At 41.1% G+C, this 21,367-nt stretch overlaps 1 protein-coding gene across 4 annotated transcripts in view; it reads left to right on the top strand.

Annotated features, from left to right (window-relative positions):
* LOC120429815 (sodium/potassium-transporting ATPase subunit alpha) overlaps positions 1–21,367 on the top strand; it is an 84,303-nt gene that overhangs the window by 58,384 nt on the left and 4,552 nt on the right. The window contains exons 2-10 of one of the 4 annotated variants that reach the window (XM_039594872.2): positions 4,860–4,940; positions 8,613–8,741; positions 8,873–9,139; positions 9,207–9,392; positions 11,214–12,809; positions 13,343–13,558; positions 15,001–15,095; positions 20,500–20,674; positions 20,751–20,983. In XM_039594872.2, coding sequence (XP_039450806.1) covers positions 4,860–4,940; positions 8,613–8,741; positions 8,873–9,139; positions 9,207–9,392; positions 11,214–12,809; positions 13,343–13,558; positions 15,001–15,095; positions 20,500–20,674; positions 20,751–20,983 — 2,978 coding nt within the window. Of the gene's footprint in view, positions 1–4,859; positions 4,941–8,612; positions 8,742–8,872; positions 9,140–9,206; positions 9,393–11,213; positions 12,810–13,342; positions 13,559–13,940; positions 14,036–15,000; positions 15,096–15,937; positions 16,033–18,028; positions 18,124–20,499; positions 20,675–20,750; positions 20,984–21,367 lie in introns of those variants that run through there. The other 3 variants (XM_039594873.2, XM_039594871.2, XM_039594874.2) reach the window with 3 other exon arrangements.

Here is a 21,367-nt window from a genome sequence, read left to right on the forward strand (position 1 = left end):
ATTATTCTACAAAAAAAAAAACTTACATTAACTAAATAACTAATCAAAGAATACGACTCCTTTGGAACTTTCCGACCCCGCCAGGATAAAAATCACGTCCGCTCCAGGGCCAATCCCTAACAAGCTCTGGTGCAAAACAACCATAAATCTTATCCCCTTACCTCCCTTCTCTAACATTAATCTTAATGTCCAAAATTTTTCGTTTCCCCCACCAAACATTGCGATTCCGGACAACTAAACGAATTCTCAGTTCTGAGGCTGCTCCAGTTTCTTGAGTCAGAATTCCTTAAGTCTCCAAATTTCCTGAAGAACTCTAGAACTTGCGTGTACGTATAAAATTTGGCGTAAAACTGTTTTTACTCATTCAAAAGTTTGTTTTTAGAAGAATCTTAAACATTGACTTTTTTGTTCAATAAGCTTCATGAAGACATGGAGAAGTATCGTACTTCTAAGAATCTATAAAATCACTAGCACAGTCACGTACGTGTCTCCGACAGCAGATTCCGGATAAACCCCTTCCCACAATCTCCTCCTGAAAAAAAGCACAAAATTAGCCATATTTGCTTTCTTTGTCTGTTGTTTTTAGTGGCCTCAACCCCCAGACCATGTCGCAAATATTTGCCTAGTCCTTAGTGGCCCCTCCTTTCTTCTTGCACAACTTTTTTCTCTGCGCTTGTCCCAATCCCGACATATCACGGGTTCGTGTAGAGAGATTCGATCCGCAGATTTTGCACAGTCATCACGAGTGATTTCCTCTTTTGTTAAGGGGTGGTTTGCTTACCAAGTGGTGCGTTTTATTTATTTTTAGAAATCATGACTGGAATAACAATTAAGATTAAAACAAGTATCAAATTCTCATCACCCGCAATTGTTTATCTCGCCGAAAAAACATTCAAAATATCTTCAAATGAAACTTTGATCAAGTTACCGGTTAAAGTGAAATTTAGTGTCAAAAACTCAGGGCAAGACAGCAAGCAAGAGAGCAAAACTCTCCCTTCTGCATATTCCTCTCTTCATTCCTTTGCTTCAGAGCAAGAATATGTTTGAGCAAATGGGAGCAGAGAAAACTGCAGTAATCTAATGGAATCAGAGTTGATCCTTTACTCCCATACTCATAGATTTTTGATTGGATTTAATCGACAACAAAATTCTACAAATAATTTTTAATTTGACCACACACCTAAAAAAATCCAAAATTTCATCTTTGCCCTGCATTCACGCCACTTTCGGAGCCGCGGACGTTACGTCGTTGCGATCTTATCTTGACAGATCGTCGCGATATCTGCAGATTCGTGTTTTCCCACTCGTCAATGACCTAATATTGGAGGGGGTCATCAATCACAGTCAACTGACAGCTCAGATTGCCCCACATGGATTACTCTCATTTGATTTGCCGTTTCTACGATATATTTTAGTACATTGCCAAAAAGCTTTCGCTAAAAATATACCAAGGTAAAGTGTTTGAACTGCTTAAGTTGTCTCCCCTAGATAACGACGCAAACCTGTGCTGACGACTTTAGTATGAAAAGACCGTCGAATTTGACAGCTATCGATTGCCAGAACGGTTATCTTTCTTGGCCGACAACCTAATTGTTTTCTTTTTCTAAAATGATGCTGAATCATCGTAAAAGCGTTGCTAACGAATGTAAGGTTTCATAATCAAATTAAATATTTCAGACGGAAGTTGTTAAGTGAGACACATCCGGTAACTTCATGAGCCTAATTGGAACTGCAAATAAGGCCTTGTACTAAAATTTCAACTTTCATAGTTTGCGATCAATCCACTTAAAACCGAAATTAACGATTCAAACTGTAACAAAAAATCAACACTTTTTTCCCACATGCGAGATCGGGGTCGGGTCAACCCCGGAACGTAACCTCATTCATTTTTTTTTCACTTACTAGGGAAGCTGTAGCGGAGATAACGCGCGCTCACGCTGCTGTACTAATCCCGCGCGACTAGACCCATTTTGACTTGTAACAACCGCGCACACACACGGTTATGACTTGTAGATTACTATCAGCCACGGTGTGTTTGAGAATTCAGTTCAAGGCAGCAAAACAAATAAGCAACACACACAAGCGCACACAGTGTTTTAAGGTGTGAAATATTTGTTTTAGTACCGAAAATAACAGTTCTGCAAAACATACGTTTTTTTTAACGCGCCAATCATCTGGAAGTGTTTCCATGCTGGATTGTACAGAAGTAAAGGCGTGCTCTGTTTGTTTAAACACACACTTGCTAATCTTGAAGCGAAGAAATTTATACTTTTAGTTCACTGTCGGCTGTCGACGGGTTGAGTTGAGCTAGAGGACCGGGAAGCCGGGTTTGTTTACGGATGAAACGGCAAGTTTTATCTTTTTGAAAAGAGTTTTGTGTGGCTTTCTGAAGGTGGGATGATTTACTGGTGCATTCACAAAGCAAAAACAAACATGATCTTTTGATACAGAGCTGTTTCTCTCTCTCTGGGTAACAGATTTATGTTGCACTCTGTGAATTATGATGTTTGTTTTGATAAGCCAATTTTTACGAACTCATTGTAAGTGTTGTTGATGGTGGTAGTTGTTTAATCTTAAATCAATCGTCTTTTGAAAAATTAAACATATTTCCTATTCCTATTTAAGTTAGTGAGCGCAATGATAGTTGAAATAGTTTGTAAGATTTGTACTAAATACAGAGACGGTGTACTAAAATGTTAGTCAGTTTGGAACCTATTAGAGATCTAGGATTTTTTCTTGCAATCTTTTTCCTAAAAGATCTTGTAACCAAAAGTATGTACCTTTCCTATAAGTCTTTGAATAATTATTTAAGGTTCTCCAAATCTCTGAATTGCAAATGTGACATCCTCTTGCAGAACTGTTAAACTCAATACACAAATAGAATTGAAAAATCAGTTTTGAAAATTACCTTCGCGTCCATTCTTGATGGAAATTGTCTTCTTTGACACTTTTTCAACCGTTGTTAAATGTTAAATGTCTTGTCTTATTATGATTTTTTCATCAAGCTCAGAAAAAGTGATCAAAAATCGTGTATGAGCATAATTTAAACCATTAAACAAAAAAAAAACACGATAATTCTTTGAGCACTATTCTAAACAATGTCGTAAATCGATTTTTCATCACTTTTTTTTATTTATTTATTTAATTTTTTTTAGCTTGTATACCTTTTTGAGATAATGGAAAAATTGTTATGAATTTTGCTGATTGCTGAATGCCAGACAGGCCTCACTCAGATTACTTTTTCCTTAGAATATCAAAATATCAACAACATATTTTAAACATAATGAAAATACACTTATAAAAACACAAGTCAAAAATTTAGTTTCATTATGCAAAAAAAAAAACTTCAAAATATCAAACAAATTTCAAAAATTAATATGATTCAATTTGTGTGAGCTGTCCCGCCCGTGTGGATCAATCAGACCGCGCACTGGACTCACAATCCAGAGGTCGCCGGTTCGAATCCTGCGGCGGACGCTCTAAAATTCTTTGTGTAAATATGGGTATTCGGTGCCGTCGCTCCGTGCTATACTTTCATACACTTAGGAGCCCAGGGCGGCGAAGTCCTTGTAGATAAAAAGGAAGACACTTGTGGTTGGTACTAGCAATGGTGGCTGACAGCTATAAAGTCAACTTCGTTTTCGTTGTGTGAGCTCAACATAGTTTAAAAAATTACTTTGAAGTTATTATCAGAAGTTACATGAAATTTTTGAACCCTTACTCCTTACTCCCTTACTTTCTAAAATGTTCAAAGTTTCATTATGTTTATTAATTTTTCTTCAACTCAAACTAAAGCATAACTACCAAGCGTTCCCATTTGACCACCCAAAAGAAAATTCACCCCTTGGAAACTAGAAGAGCGAGACGGCACGAAAACAACAACATCATCATCTTCTTCCCAGCAGTACAGTTTGGTTGGCCACTGGCCAAGACACACAGCACCCAAACCAGCCCCGGTGGGGGGCCAGCCTTCCCAGCTCATTAATCATTTTCAGCTGACCTTAAACATTAAGGTGATGTGCACCGCCACGCTGTTGGTGTGTAAACTTTTCTCGGGAAAACTCGATATCGATCTGCTCTCTTTTGCCTGCTCGCAGTTTTCCGCTCTAAAATTTTAATGACATAATCTTCGCAAAGGGTTTTACGTCAAAACATTTGCCCAAGGATAAACGTCTTATTTTCAATGATTTTTTGAATGAGATGATTACACAAGCTTAAATTTACAGTCCAGAAGACTATTTTGAAAGAACCTGTTACAAATTCAAAACTTTGAAACCAATCAGAATTTTTCCCTCAGGGGGTAAAATCTTGCCCTCTGGCACGACACCGCCGTGATTATGTAACGTGAAAAGCTGGACCGCGCATGTGCGCTTTCCCTCCACACCACGAAAAGTCAACGGGAAAAGAAGTCTGCGAAAATGAGTGACTCTCCGCTCCAAGCTCTCATTCTCTCTGTCTCTTGTGAGTGTCCATCCGTCCTCGTGGTGGTCATTCCGTCGCGGAATCGATAACCCAACAAAAAAAAATATGGAAAACCAATGGAACCGATCGAATCTCCCGAAAAATCCTCCAATTCCTCAAAAATCCCCAATCCTTAAATGTTTTCCCTCGTTAATTGTATGTTATTCGTAAGCTAGAATAGAACAATCGCTAATCATAATTATTTCTTTTATTACTTTATTTATTTTCATGCATTTTTTTCCCTGCCTGTCAAACCAACCACACACACCCTTCCATCCAAATTCATCGTGTTTTTGTGTGTGTGTGTCTTATTTTGCATAATGATTGTTACATTGCTTGTATGTTGTGTGCAAAAAAAAAAACCATCATCATCGACTCTTGCGCTTTGTCCCGTGAAGACCGGTCGGGCGGACTCGTACCGAGTCGCCACCGTGGCACCGCTGAAGGATGACAACCGAACCGCCGACGGACAGTATAAGGTAGTATTGAGCGTTTTGTGACAAGTTTTTTTTTCAGAAAAAAAAATTAAATTAGTAGCTGGAACAAAACACACTCACACCTTAACAGTTTCATTTGCATGATTTTTAACTTACTAACTTTAGTTTTAGATTTGAAAAAAAAACATAAAATATCCAAATAACAATTCTTTCTAAAACATTAGTTTCTTGTAGTAACATCTACATGGGCAGCGATAACGTTTATTATATAGATTTTTAGTCAATTCAAACTTATTTTAATTCTTTATAATAACAATACTTCAGTAAAAAACAAATCTATATTGCTTTATTTTTAAAAACATTGATTATTTTTTTCTTCACCAATTCAAACAAATAAAATGTGATAATTACACAGTCAGCAGTAGTTCAAGATAAATATTGTAAACCCTTGTCACAAAATAATTTGGCAAACATGTTAAATTTAAACTTGCTGAAATATCTCCAAAACGAATCACATCCTGAATAACAGATTAACCAAAAGTACAATCATTCAAATAACTATATTTAAATTTAGTTTTTTGTTATAGTTTTCAGTAAAAGAGAAATTTGAGCACCTAAAAAAATAAGGAAAATAAATATAAATTCATTTTCAAGCAGTATTTAACTATTAGTTTTTGATAATTCCAGGAAATTTTACAACATTGCATAATGCTTAACCAATTATTCAGATAGTATTGTATCACTTCGACCACAGGTCGGAAAAAGACGTTAAACTTCAGAAAAAAAAACATTTGCCTGCCATAATTGATATTTTGCTTATATATGACAGTAGCAAAACTGTAAAAGAGTATAATTTTGTGATACTTTTTGGGTTTTTTATAGAAATGATTATTTTGAAATTGAGTTTTTTTTTGCCGCTACCTTGACTGTATGGGCATTTTCTCAAAAGAATTATCAAAATACTTTTTTGCGAATTTATACATTACAAAAAAACATGACGAATTTTGTTTCAAGTGTTTCCAAAGATCTGTTAATATATTTGTTCTTTTAACGGAAAAAATCTCTTAAAATAAATATTAGTGAAATTTCGTACTTACACACTGCTTGCAAAAGCTAGGCTGGTCGATAAAAAATATTATTCTGAAATGTTGCATTCACCTAAATAAATAAGTTTCTCTGTAATTTTTTCTATTGTTTATTCTTCCTAACAGTTTTTTTTGAAGCTTTGAATAAAATAATACTAACACTTGTGTAATCCTTTGAATTTGTTTTGAAGCATAAAATATCGTCACAAAAAATCATTTGACAAGTTTGACGGAGTTTTTTAAACAAATTGAAAAAAATAATCCAAAAGTTTGTTGAAATTTCTATTACCGTAGACAAATAACCGAGTATTTGTATAACAATCATCGTTGATTCGATATCAAATTTCAAATCACTATTCACTATTCAATTGATATGCAGATACAAAACGTGCGTTTCATCCACACCGTATCACTTACTGCCAAGTTCGTGCCGTTTTGTGACGACCCTCACCAAAAAAAAAAACAGCATACTAACTACCTAACTACTAACTACTACCTGTATATGCTGGAAATTCCCGACCAACTCTATTAAACAGCCATTAAAATCGGTGACCGGCTAACCACCCTCAAGTTCGTGCCGTTACGCTTCGCCGAGATCCTGTGGTTTTTGTATTTATCTTCTTATTATTTATGCCTACGGTTCGAACAAGTTTGAGCGCTGCGGTCAGGTCGTAACGCTAGAGTTAAACCTCTCACCTAAACATCACGCCTGCACTAATGTACTAACTCAAAAATACACACACGCTGATACTAACTAAGCTAAGCCGCGCGCACGCTTATCCTTGAAACGGTTGGAACGCGGTTTATCTACAGGCGGCACGTTCTCGCCCTAGACATCGATAGCCCCCAGACACTTGTGTTTGTTTTAAACTTAGTATAACAACCGCTTTCCTCTATTTCTCAATCATAACCGTGGCGTAATAGTTGTAGATTTGCTTTAGATTAGTAGCTTGAGTAGTTGCCTGTGCTTGGTTCTGTCTTCTTCTTCTTCTTTCAGTCACTGGATCTTTGGGTAAGATTTGTAAAGAAAAAGGTAACCTTAAGGTATCCTAACTGGTAAATCTTCTACTATGGGCTTAAAAATCTAACCTCAATCGCGCTACGGTGGAGAGAAATCTATCTTATCGATCAGTACCGGTGCACACACGTTTCCTTCGAACAATTTAACAAAAAAAATTATATATTCTCAGCAACACAGTAACAAGTGCGGATCCAAATCGAACGAGCAAATCCATCTAGAACAAACAGGCGCCGGCGCACGTACACGTGCAAACCCTTCAGAGTGTGAGTGTGTGTGTGTATGATTGCAAAGGGTTGCATAACTACTTGCACGCCCTGGCCACCCACTTGACGTGGGGGAGGAAGAAAGTGGACTGACACAGGACACGTGGTTTCACGATGGAAGAAAATGTTGTGCAATCGTCCCTTTTTTTTCCCTCGAGCAGAGCGTAGTTTTGAGCGTGAAGGAACTTTCGCTGAGATATTCGAAAAAGTTCATTGATCATTAAGCATATCATTGAAAGATTTAAAAAAATCAAGGCCAACTAAATGTTTCAGTTGGCAGTTTTCTATGGGACCATCCATAAACCATGTGGACACTTTAGGGGGGGGGGGGGGTGTTATGGCGATTGTCCACGATCCATACAAAAAAGTTTTTTTTTGTATGGACAATTGTCCACGAGGGGGGGGGGACAGATTCCCAAAAAAGTGTCCACGTGGTTTATGGATGGTCCCTATAGACATTTAGAGATTAAGTATCCATTTAAATTGTTTTTTTTTATCGTAACTCTTGGGTTACTTTATCAAACTTGATGATTTTCAATACCAAGCTATGGGGCACGAAACTGAACCAAAAGGAGCAAATTTGAACAATATTTGTTCGGCTAAAGCTGAGAAAATAGTTTAAAATTGTAAACTTTGTGCAATGTTCTTTAACATATTGGTCATGTGTAACATAAACACCACTTTATTTCATTTAAAAAAATAAAACTTCCAGTGCGAGGACCTCTGAAAATTGGAATTCTTGTTTTGAAAAATGTTTCAAAGGTTGGTATTTTTAATTTCACAAATTAAAAAATGTTGAAAAAGGGTAAATTAATCTGCGTCAATAAATTGGAAACAAAAAAATGTATCTTTTTTACGTTCTACTAATTTAAGTTCCACTAAGAGATTTGGACGACACACTTTTATACTATCCAAAGAATTGAATTTTAGTTTCATAACTCTTCGCTCACGCGCTCCAAATCCAGAAAAACAAGTAAACAACACTTGAAACCGATTCTTCAAAGTTGACAACTCGTGCTAGAAAAAATAAAAAAAAATTCCATCCAGAATATTAAGGTGAAGGGCATCCGCCACCACTTGAAGATATGTCCATCATGTGTTCAGCGAAAGGCTTAATTAACCCGTTCAAGCGGTCGCCCTGTGATTGCCGGACGTGATATCTTATCAGAGCGCCGTCGTCGTCCGAGGGCACTTCAATATAGCAATCGTCCCCGGCAGGTCCGGGTATCAGTCTGGCGCTAGGATTCGCTCGATTTGGATCTGTGCTTGCTGTGCTGTGCCGTTGAGGAAATGTGGCGGAGTTGAATTAACTGTGATTTTATTTATTTCTCTTGCAAACCAATAGTCCAGACGCAAAATGCCACCAAAGAAGAAAGGAGATAATTTGGATGAGCTGAAGCAGGAGTTGGACATCGATTTTCACAAAATCACACCGGAAGAACTGTACCAACGACTACAGACACATCCAGAAAATGTAAGTTGAGCCGGGTTGACCGTTGTGAGGAAATTTCAGTGAAATGTTTCATATTTAACAGCTAACTTATGAAACAATTCAACGAAATTTACCAAAATTCCGTCCTAATTCGTTTCCGTTTCCGATCGCAGGGTCTAAGCCACGCGAAAGCAAAGGAGAACCTGGAACGAGATGGACCAAACGCACTCACCCCACCTAAACAGACGCCCGAGTGGGTCAAGTTCTGCAAGAATCTCTTCGGTGGCTTCGCCATGCTGCTGTGGATTGGTGCTATTCTCTGCTTCGTCGCCTACTCGATCCAGGCCAGTACCGTTGAGGAACCGGCCGACGATAACCTGTACCTCGGCATCGTGCTGTCCGCCGTCGTGATAGTCACCGGTATCTTCTCGTACTATCAGGTAAGATCAGAACACTCTAGAAACCTCCACACAGAACCAATATCTAATATCTAAATAAATAAAACAGGAATCGAAAAGTTCAAAGATCATGGAGTCGTTCAAGAACATGGTGCCCCAGTTTGCGACCGTGCTGCGCGAGGGTGAGAAGCTGACGCTGCGCGCCGAAGACCTGGTCATCGGAGACGTCGTCGAGGTCAAGTTCGGAGACAGGATACCCGCCGATATCCGCATCATCGAGGCGCGAAGCTTTAAGGTGAGTGAGACTCGTTGGTTGAATCGTCGTTGTTAATTGAGCGCGTTCGATTTAATTCGATTCGAATGTGGAGCACAAAGCAATTGAGTCATTTAGAGGTGGTCGCTGGGGGTCGGTTACGAAAACATTAAGAAGAGCGCGCGATTCGCTGTGATTCAATAGGCGAAATGGCTACAATCAATCGTTGGAAGTGTCAAGGTTCGTTCATTTCTCTCTGTATGGTAGGGGAACAGAAGCAAACTCCAGCGTGCCTCTAATGTTGCCTTATCAGCACCTTGACGTTCGATTACAGCTCATAAAAAGCGCTTAAACTGAAATCGAGTGATAAATAGCTCAATAGGAAGTGAGCAAGTAAGTTTCTATCAAAGTTTTACAAATAAGTTGGTTAAAATAGTGCAAATCAGCAAATTGGATGGAGTTAGGAGCGAGTGTTCAACCTGCCAAACATACGAGAATTTCCCCTACTGCTAATGAATTGGAGAATGTTGATTGTTTTAAAAAAGTTGCGAATTCGGTAGTTGAAAAATCGGTAAAGTTTAATTCGGTAAACCATCTGTCAAAATGAACAACAAAAATCCAAATTTCGGTTGTACGATGTACCGAATTCTTTCAGTTTACCGAACTGATCAGTAGTTGAAAATTCGTTGAAAAATTCCAAGTTATAATCCAATATTATAAATTTAAGCATTTGGCACCTTTTTTCATAGTTAATTACAGATTCTCAAATTTCGCAAAGTACCAGACTAATTTTCTTACAGAGTTTAGTTCTTAAGTTTAAAATAATCTCTCTAGGGACCATCCATAAACTACGTGGACACTTTTTTGGAAATCTCAACACCCCCCCCCCCCCCCATCGTGGACAATTTCCATACGAATAAATTTTTGTTTGGAGCGTGGACAATCGCAAACCCCCCCTACCGTGTCCACGTGGTTTATGGATGGACCCTCAAGACCCAACCTTCAGTGGCTATAATTTGAAATTGGTGAACTTTTTACATTTACTGAGTACTTTTCGATAGCAAATTCGATTTTACGTTCAAAAGAATGGATGTGAAAAAGATATTTTGCCCAAATTGTTATCAAAAATCACTATTTTAGTTTTTTTTTATTTTAAAACGTTTGAGATCAAATTCGAGTTTAATTTTGCCAATCTTGAGCGGTTAAATTATGTTACATTATTAATATTTTTTCATATTCAGTGCCATATTGGACGCCATCTTGGAGGTCATTTTTGAGCAAAACGACCCGAAATAACGCATCGAAAGATTTTGTTTTGCAATTTCGTATTGAAACTACTTACTGTTTCCAGTCATTACCACATGATAATGACGAAACGGCACACTTTTTTTTCGCCAAAAATACTGAAAACAGTACTGAATTTTTTTTTTGCCGTTTCGTCGCTAAATTATTAACTACTCCTGTCATTCTTGATCTTTTTCTACCAAAAATAACAGAACCATAAAGTAATGATTTTCGATACATGGGTTGAAAGTTGAAATTTTCAGCACTTCTATCGAAAAGTGTGTGTAACATTCATTGCAAAACTTGATTTTTTCAGCACTTGTCTTATTTGTCCAACTCGTTGGATAAACGTACGAATCGTTCTGAAAAAATCTTCTTTTTGCAACTTCTTGGATACACCGTAAAAATTCCGCATGCATGTGAATGCTGTAAAGTTCAAATAAATTTAGTTTTCATAAACGAAGGACTGTCCGTTGCTTTGTGCTCTCGTTCGTAAAGTTTGCCCTTATCAACGCAGAAGCAGTCTTCACCCCCCGTCAAACACACGATAATCACACACCGAATACTTTATCATTGCAGGTCGACAACTCGTCGCTCACCGGAGAGTCGGAGCCGCAGTCGCGTGCCCCGGACTTTACCCACGAGAACCCGCTGGAAACCAAGAATCTGGCCTTCTTCTCCACCAACGCCGTCGAGGGAACCGCGAAGGGAGTCGTCATCAGCTGCGGAGATCACACCGTGATGGGACGTATCGCCGGGTTGGCCTCGGGTCTGGACACCGGAGAGACTCCGATCGCGAAGGAAATTCACCACTTTATCCATCTGATTACCGGTGTGGCAGTGTTTCTGGGTGTGACGTTCTTCGTGATTGCGTTCATCCTGGGTTATCACTGGCTGGATGCCGTTATCTTCCTGATTGGTATTATTGTGGCTAACGTGCCGGAGGGTCTGCTGGCAACGGTGACGGTGTGTTTGACGCTGACTGCCAAGCGTATGGCGTCGAAGAACTGTCTGGTGAAGAACTTGGAAGCTGTGGAGACGCTGGGATCGACTTCGACCATCTGCTCGGATAAGACCGGAACGCTGACCCAGAACCGGATGACCGTCGCTCACATGTGGTTCGACAACCAGATTATCGAGGCCGACACCACTGAAGACCAAAGCGGTGTTCAGTACGACCGTACCAGTCCCGGCTTTAAGGCATTGTCCCGCATCGCCACGCTGTGCAATCGTGCCGAATTTAAGGGTGGCCAAGATGGCGTACCAATCCTGAAGAAGGAAGTCAGTGGCGATGCGTCGGAAGCTGCCTTGCTGAAGTGTATGGAGCTGGCTCTCGGTGATGTACTGAGCATTCGCAAGCGTAACAAGAAGGTGTGCGAGATTCCGTTTAACTCGACTAACAAGTACCAGGTGTCGATCCACGAGACGGAGGATCCCAGCGATCCGCGCCATCTGCTCGTCATGAAGGGTGCCCCGGAGCGTATTTTGGAACGTTGCTCGACCATCTTCATCAACGGCAAGGAAAAGATGATGGACGAAGAGATGAAGGAGGCGTTCAACAACGCGTACCTGGAGCTGGGAGGACTTGGAGAGCGTGTGCTCGGATTCTGCGACGTGATGCTGCCTACGGACAAGTTCCCCCAGGGATTCAAATTCAACGCCGACGATATTAACTTCCCCGTCGAGAACCTGCGCTTCGTCGGCCTCATGTCCATGATTGACCCTCCGCGTGCCGCTGTCCCGGACGCCGTTGCCAAGTGCCGCTCCGCCGGTATCAAGGTTATCATGGTTACCGGAGATCACCCGATCACCGCCAAGGCCATTGCCAAGTCAGTCGGTATCATCTCGGAGGGCAACGAAACCATTGAGGACATCGCCCAGCGTCTCAATATCCCGGTTTCGGAGGTTAACCCTCGTGAGGCTAAGGCCGCCGTTGTGCACGGTTCGGAGCTGCGAGATCTGGCCTCGGACCAGCTCGATGAAATTCTGCGCTACCACACCGAAATTGTGTTCGCTCGTACATCGCCCCAGCAAAAGCTGATCATCGTCGAGGGTTGCCAGCGTATGGGCGCCATCGTGGCCGTAACGGGTGACGGTGTCAACGATTCACCTGCCCTGAAGAAGGCTGACATTGGTGTTGCTATGGGTATCGCCGGTTCCGACGTGTCCAAGCAGGTGAGTGCCACGCGCGTGTTTTGTTCATGTTGTTGTCGATGTAACCCAACGAGGACCGGTTCTGGTAGCTTCCCCAAACCAGTCGCTACCCGGACTGGCCCTCCACACAGACACAAACACACATACATACTGTAACAAACTTAACCTGCACCACAAACAGATACGCACCCCTCTTTTCCTAACTGTAATCTAACCTTCACTAACCATACACCGCCATCCACCAGGTACAACACACTCTATCTCTCTAGTTAACAAGACTCGGTGTGCCGGCCTACACAGCCAGGACAGACTCTCTTTCCCACGCTCCGTGTAACTCCGTGCGCCAAGCAAAGCAGAGAATCCTGCTGTCCTGCGCCGAACATCTTCTTTCCTAACCACATTGATGTCGTGTCGTGCCGACCTGGGTTGGCTTGCTTTGAGCCGAGAAACGTTGAAGCAGGTCAACCCCCTGGTCGCCAGTTTCCCTCCCGCATTGATGTAGCGTTCTGACGAGTTTTGTTCCCCTTTTCTATTCTTTCCCTTTCCCCATAAAGGCCGCCGACATGATCCTGCTGGACGACAACTTCGCCTCGATCGTCACCGGTGTCGAGGAGGGCCGCCTGATTTTCGACAACCTGAAGAAGTCGATCGCGTACACGCTGACGTCCAACATTCCGGAGATCTCGCCCTTCCTGGCGTTCATCCTGTGCGACATTCCGCTCCCGCTCGGCACCGTCACCATTCTGTGCATCGATCTGGGAACCGACATGGTAAGTGCGAGGCGGCCCGAAACGCCACCCCGGACGTCATTCAGTTATTGTTTTTGTACGTTTCTACTCTCTATCGTTACGTTTTTGCGGGGACTTGACCGTTCCGCGGTCACCTTTTGAGGTTAATAATTGTCAACAAAGTTGGTCGACGATGATGAAAGCAAAGGTTTAGGCTGTTAGGGGACCAGGAATCGATTCTAGCGGAGAACCACACAATCTCTTAGACATTTCCCCCTCCCCCTTGACACCCTCAGATTCGTTTAATTTAGACGCTAACCGAACGTTTTCTTTCCTCCCCACCTTTTGTTTCATTTTTGTAAATATGTTGCGTTTGCGAATCCCACAAACCAAACCAAACAAACCTCTGTCGATCGAACTCTAGATCCCGGCCATTTCCCTCGCGTACGAAGAGTCCGAGTCGGACATTATGAAGCGTCGGCCCCGTGACCCCGTCAAGGACAAGCTAGTCAACGAGAGGTACTCTTCTACTTCTTCTTTTTTGAAGAACTCAATCGAGCAGCAGTACTGCTAGATTATGGTCAACGTGGCCGTTTTTCCCCAGATTTTCCACCTATTTTTTCGGTTACTCTCTATTAAATAGCTTGGAAACCCCCCGTTTTGATCGCTCTCTCTTTCTTTATTGTGCAAGAAACGAACTTTTTACCTTGAATGTGTAATAAACTTAAAATAAACAAAATAATTCGTTAAAATTGCTGCGCAATCGGCTGCTAGAATTGGCACATTTTTCTACTCCGTACCCAACAAAATTTTCTCTCGTAAATAAGAACAAAATTTGCTCGATCACAGCTCTCTCTTTCTTTTTTTCTATCCTACCTTCTTTCTTACCAACTTTATCATCTTTAATTTCTACTTTCTCGACGATCTTTACCCTCAACCCTCTCACTCTCTATTTCTTATTACTACTACTTCTATTACTTTTTATAAGAATTTAATATAAATCGAAGCAAGCTAGAAATCTGCGCGTGTGGAAATGTGCCTCCGCCACCCTCCTCTCTCTTTCTCTCTCTACAAATAGGTATAAACTTGCCCACAAAAATATCATTCAATCTCAGTATCGCTTGTAGCCAGTCATCACACTTTTATTTCTACCGCTCAACTCCGGCGCACAGACAACAGACATCAAAGATGCCTACTTGATCAAGTTTCAATCATTTGATGTCTGTTTTCTGCAGTCTTAGCATACTTTGTTTTCTTTATCACGGACTCTCCATCTTATACAAGTTCTCAATCGTTAGCACTGATTTTGTTATTCTCGTAAGCTATAAGAACAAAAAATATCAAACTCTGTTCCCATTCGCGAAGAAACGGGAACGTTCCCCCTGGTAAGAGCCTCTCCAAACCGCTCCTTTCACTCCTATAAGTTTGCCCAAGTTTGCGGAAACTAAAGCGTTGCCCCTAAATGTTTACCCAACACACAAAAGGTACCCGCCATTTCGCTGGCCTACGAGCACGCCGAGTCCGACATCATGAAGCGACCGCCCCGTGATCCGTTCAACGATAAACTTGTGAACGAAAGGTTTTTATCGTTTTTTTTTTGCTGCATTATTGTCCCCCAATCGGTGGGGACTAATCTACTAATCACTTACCTTTAAGGCGTGAATTTTGCTGGGCTTTAACCCCGAAAAACAAAAACATACCAACCAAGCTGTTTGCGAGTCTTGCATGGATATTCATATTAAGGCAATTTGCGCGAAAACGATTGCGAGATTAACCCTAACAGGAATGTGTAAAAATGGTGGGAATACAGCTTGTTCGGGGGAACAAAGCCAACCAAGAAACACACAAAAAAACAAAACACACAATCCCGATTACACGAGAAATACACACACAAACATCTACCTTCTCTCCTCCAGTCCAGTGGAGATCTCATCAGTTCCTGCACCGTTTGTTTCTAGACGTAACTTTTTAGTTTCGTTTAACAAGTTTTGTTCCAATCTCTGCTCATTGTGCATCATCACCAAAAAAACACATTTTGCTCAGCTTTTGTTTGCCGTACGGCGATTCCCCGAGAAGTGTTAGTGCAATCATCTGGCTTTTCCGTTATATCCGCCCCCGCGCCCCTCTACGTTGACCAAAAAAAACAGAACAAACAGATAAGTCGTGTTTCATCTCGCCAACAAGTTGTGTAATTATCTCTCTCTCTATTTCTCTCTGTGTTCTTGATCCACCTAATCGAAACTATTCATTTTCTTTCACACACACGCTCATTTTTTACGCAATCATTCGTCCGAAACCGAAAAAAAATATCTACCCTGTTTCGCCGTCGGTGCGCCGACACATGAAACAAAAACAAAACTTGTAAAAAATATGAAAAAAACACACCACTACTACTACTACTACTACTACTCACACGTACAGGTCCCTGCCATTTCGCTAGCCTATGAGGAAGCCGAGTCCGATATCATGAAACGTCAGCCACGAAACCCGTTCACTGATAAATTGGTCAATGAAAGGTAAAAAGCCCCTCCCACCACCCCTGCTGAAGCGGCCGTGGCCCCACAAGCCACGCCCCTTTTGCCCCCTTGTCCCGTAAACAAACAAAAAAAACTAAAACAACGTCTTGGTTGCGGTACCAATACTAAAACACGACCGTGTCTTCGTCCCCTTGTCTCATAACCACTCTTTAAAACAAATGTCAATAATTGAATTTTGATTTGAGTTTAGTCTTTTTCAGTACGTTGGTTTTGGTTAACAAGTTCTGTTCTGATTGGTACTGATATTTTTTTCTAATTGGCAATAGGTTTTTACTGGTTCATTTTCCGGTTTCTGTTCTTTTTCACAAACTCACCCCGCGTGAGCCCGTAGACCTTGAGTATTCCAATTTGACCGTTTTCTTTTCGGTATTTTCTACTGTGTACGGATTGGCTAACATTCTATCATTCACTTCATTAGAACAGTAAAAGTTTCTCGGTGTGGTCCTCCTCTCACTCTGTCTCTATCTCTCTCTCTCTCACGACTGTATCTCGCTCGAAACATATCTTTGTAAACAAAGATGGCGACGCTTGGCGCTAGGCGATCGCAGATGGCGCTGGTCACGAGCTCTCTCACCATGCCGCAGCGCCACCTGCGATCAACTGGCCACGCTCTGTCAGCTCGCCCCCCTCCCCCAGTTTTTTGTCGGTGTTGTGTGTAGATATACTTTTTATAATATCCAGTATTTTTGAAATCTTTTTCCAAACTCTCTATCTTTAGTTTACACCCTCTTTTTTTGATCTCTTGATTGCGCATTTACATTTACTCTGTCTCGCTCATCTATCATCTGTGTCAAAACAACAAACAAACAAAACTCACTCTAGTCATTGCCTTACCTTAAGTAGTTTCCGTTTCCGACTCTTGCTTCGAAAAGGTAAGTCTGAATTAAAAAAACGGCTGTCTCCCGTTGGTTCTGCCCATCTGTCATCTTTATTTTCTTTGCCAACACATACACAGCCTAGAATCGATGTGTTGAAATGTTCAAAATGCACCTTCCCAAAGCCCATCACAAGCTCCCGAAAATGCTCCACAAAACGTCCCCTCTCCCCACCACCACAACCACAACACACTAACCCTCTATTCTGTGACACACTTGGTGACTTTACCACAAATCAACAATGGGGATTCCGCACGGCGGTTGGTGTCTTTGCTAACGTCAGTTGGGTTTGCGGCGAAGCTCCACAAACGAACCAAAACAAATACAAAACCACCACACGCTCAATTTATCGATAGATAATTTGTTTGTTTACTAACTTGTTTAACCTCTCTCTCTCTTAGAAACAGTACGATTGTGTGGAATTGCTAATTTTTTTAAACAGCAGATTTTTGACCGAAATAACACCTTGCGTTTCTTAGCCTACCATTTTTCTCTCTTTTTTGCGAGGTTAGAATAGACCGTTTTCTCCCCTTCTTTTCAACACAAACTACACACCAGTGAATGCTAGAATAGTGTGTGTGACTCTGCGCCAGACCTTTGCAGCTAGTAAACTAAAAAGGGCGCACCCTGTTGTGCGTTTCTCGATCTGGTACCTCCTCTGTCTCTATTTCTCCAATAAAAAAAAAGCAAAAACTTTCATCTCGCCGAACGTTTCGTTTGCACTCTGTGACCGATACAACTAGCTAGTTTGACCGATATCTTAAAACAACGTACTAGAGCTAATGTAACCATGTAGATTTCTTCTTTCAAACCAACATTGTTTTCTTTTCTTTTTATCGTTATATTAAATTTCGGTATCTTCTGCTACTACTTCTTCTTCTACTACCACCACCAACATCATCATCAACTACTACCTACAACAACAATCTACTACCACCGTCATCGGGTTTTTTACTCTTCTACTATTCTACTTCAACAATAATAAAAAAATAAACGAAACTAACCCAACCATCTTGCGCGCATTGACTCCACTACTACTACTACTACTACTACCACTACTACCAACTGGGTATGTCATGCGCGGTCGGAACTTGTACTAGGTCCCGGCCATCTCTCTTGCCTACGAAGCTCCCGAGAGTGACATTATGAAGCGCCGCCCTCGTGATCCGTACCGTGACAACCTGGTCAACCGCAGGTCAGGACACCACTACCAAGCCATTACTTATTTATATTGATGCAAAAAAAAACAATACGCAATGTTTCTTTGTTTACATTTTGGTTTTCGGTTTTGTTTACATTTCTCTCTCTCTCTCTATGTTTCATACACACAAAAATTGTTGTGACCATTACTTTCTGTCTCGTTTCTTTGTTTTCACTAAAAAGGTGAAACAAAGCATTTGGTTATGTTTCTTTTCGTGTCTCTTTAGTAGTAATTGTGACGTTTACGTTCAATATTATCTGTCATTTTCTGTTTCGTTTACATCGTCCAAGAGCGACAAAAACAAACACACACATACGCGCGAAACGTACGCGCTCCGGTGGTGGGATCAAAGTAGCCGAGCAAAGTCACAACAAACCGCCCCCCTCTCGTTCTAGTACCGCAGCCTTCACAAAGTCTCCTTCAAGCCCCACCCCTCCGTTTAGCTCGGTTCAACCCGCTCTGGTACGAGTACCAGGAAGCGCCCCTTCCCTTCAAATCTAGCCGGCACTCTCTTACCCCGAACTCTCTCACACCCTTATTTTCGCTCTCTAACCCTTGTGTAACCTCGTAATTGTTTCACGCGAATGTACTAGAACCAAAAACTGACACCCTAACCACGCCCCATTTTTTCTATTTGACATGCGTGTGTGTGTTGTACTAGAACAGCTCGAACAGTCTGTCCAATTTTCAGTTGTTATTTTTTACTTATTGTTTATTTATTGTTTTGTTTCGACACCTTGACACTACGACACTTAGATGTTTTGCTCGAGACAATAAATCGATGTGTTTTTTTTCAACTAGTACTACTTTAAGCGTTTAGATTTCTTAGACGGAATGAACATGTTTAGAGAGTTAAGTTTTCCCTTATATTTTCATTTTACTGCTTTAGATGTTTTCAGTTCGGTGTTTTGTTTCACTTGAGTACTAGAAGAAACCCCGTTTACACACACTGTGTAGCTCTGTGTTAGTGAATTGAAGAAACAAATCTTTTTAGATGTTTTAATTTGCCCAAATGCAACTTTAGATAGTTTTGGTTTTTGGTGAGCACCCGTCTCACACAGCCACTTAGTGTTTGTTGCCCCGCTCTCCTCTAGTTGTTGTACTAGGTTCAACCTTTCTTTGAAGTACTAGACTAGAAGAAACAAAACAAAGTCCCACACTGAAAAAAATGTTCATGACAAATAAAACCAACTGACACAATTCAACACGATACTCAGTCACAAAAAATGGCAAAATTCCGGAACCGCATTCGGAATCGTACTATGAAAATATTGCAGCCGCCCAAATCTAGGTGTCGCTCTCCCCGTTTGAGACAAAACAAATCCTGCATTTGCGCGTTTCACGCTCTCACTCTCCCAAAAGCATCGTCCCTCAACCCAAACGTCAAAAATGTCCCTCCCCCTCCCACCATGATCATCTGTCACCTCGGGCAGCCATTTTTGTTTTCGTTTTCCTTACTCGCTCTCTCTGTCTCTCAAGAGAGTCATGTCACCCTGTTGACATTGCTCTCTCGCTCCCTCTATAACCTTAACGTGGTTCAGAAAAGTGAGTATATCCGAGTGGTTTTCTTTCCTTTTCTCTCTCTCTCTTTTTCCTTTTTCCAACTTTTTCCTTTAAATTTTTGTGAACAAACACTGAAAAAAGTCACTTTTCTGACTTTTTGTCTTGCTCATTTTTTTTCAACCTTTCCTTTTGCTTGCTCTCTTTCTCTCTTTATCTTCTATTCTTTCATCCTCTCTCTCTCAAAGTCATGCGTGTTTCTCTCTCTCGCTCACTCTCTTGACCTTTCCATCGTGAAAAAAAGCTCCCACTCGAAAGCGTGGAGCTCAACCATATCTACCTCTCTAGCTTGCTTGCCAACTCTCGAAACCTCTCATCTTGTCTCTCCTCCTCTAACCGATTGAAGCTGAAACAACTGAAACCTAAATCGCTTCTGCATGTCTGTTGTCAATTTGTGTAAATAGTCGTTGTATGTGATGCTTTGGTTTGTCACACGATCTTTTGAGTGCTTTCTATAAAAACGTAAAAAAAAAAAAAACTAACAGTCGTGGATCGTGATGACAAACCATAACGCGCTGAATGTAACCGCTTCTAACTATTATTAATAAGTTTATTTAAGTAATACTTTGGTTAAGGTCTACTTTTAAGTCTACTAACTCCTTGAAACACTAAAATCTCGCAAAGTGATCAGCCGATTGTAGTACTAGAATGTGTGTCAAAAGACGCTGCTCACTTCGCCGCTGCCCTCATGTCTGCAACCAAAATAATACAAAACCGCGTGAAAATGTTCGAAAATTACTCACATGCTCTTGTTTCTCCCATCCCTCTCTCTTACCTTCCCCCTTCCCCGTTCACTTTCCACCAAAACAGACTTATCTCGATGGCCTACGGACAGATCGGTATGATCCAGGCCGCCGCCGGTTTCTTCGTGTACTTTGTCATCATGGCCGAGAACGGCTTCCTGCCGCTGTACCTGTTCGGTCTGCGCAAGAGCTGGGACTCCAAGGCCGTCAACGATCTGACCGACTCGTACGGCCAGGAATGGGTAAGCCCACCAACCTTTGCTGCTGCTCCTCTTCTAGTACTACAATCCGTTTATCCCCTTTTCTCTCCCCAATCAGACCTACCGCGACCGCAAGACGCTCGAGTTCACCTGCCACACCGCGTTCTTCGTGTCCATCGTGGTCGTCCAGTGGGCCGATTTGATCATCTGCAAGACCCGCCGTAACTCGATTTTCCACCAGGGCATGAGAAACTGGGCGCTCAACTTCGGTCTCGTGTTCGAGACGATACTGGCCGCGGTCCTATCGTACACGCCCGGCATGGACAAGGGCCTGCGCATGTTCCCACTCAAGTGAGTATCCCTCCTGTTTTTGTTTTATTTTAAAAATTCACTCTTGCCGGGAATCTTGCGCAATGTATTCTAGTACTACACATAAAAAAGGTTTTCAACTTTTGATTCAATGAATCCTTTTTATGGCAAACGATTAATTTTTAAGAAAATAAATTTAAAAAATAATAAAATAGCACCATTTTAGTCACGTTTTTGACGATATTTTCAATTATTCAAAACAAATTTAATAAATTTTATAATCAGAACTAATATTTCAAAAGCGTGTAATATTAAATATTTGATTCCAAAATTTTTAAAAATATTTTTGGTTAAAAGATCATAAAAATTAAAATAAAATATTTTCCTATTGTTTTCGCGCTTAGGCAGGTATTAGACTGTGACAAA

Source organism: Culex pipiens, chromosome 1, assembly GCF_016801865.2.
Source record: "Culex pipiens pallens isolate TS chromosome 1, TS_CPP_V2, whole genome shotgun sequence".
Taxonomy (NCBI): Eukaryota; Metazoa; Arthropoda; class Insecta; order Diptera; family Culicidae; genus Culex; species Culex pipiens.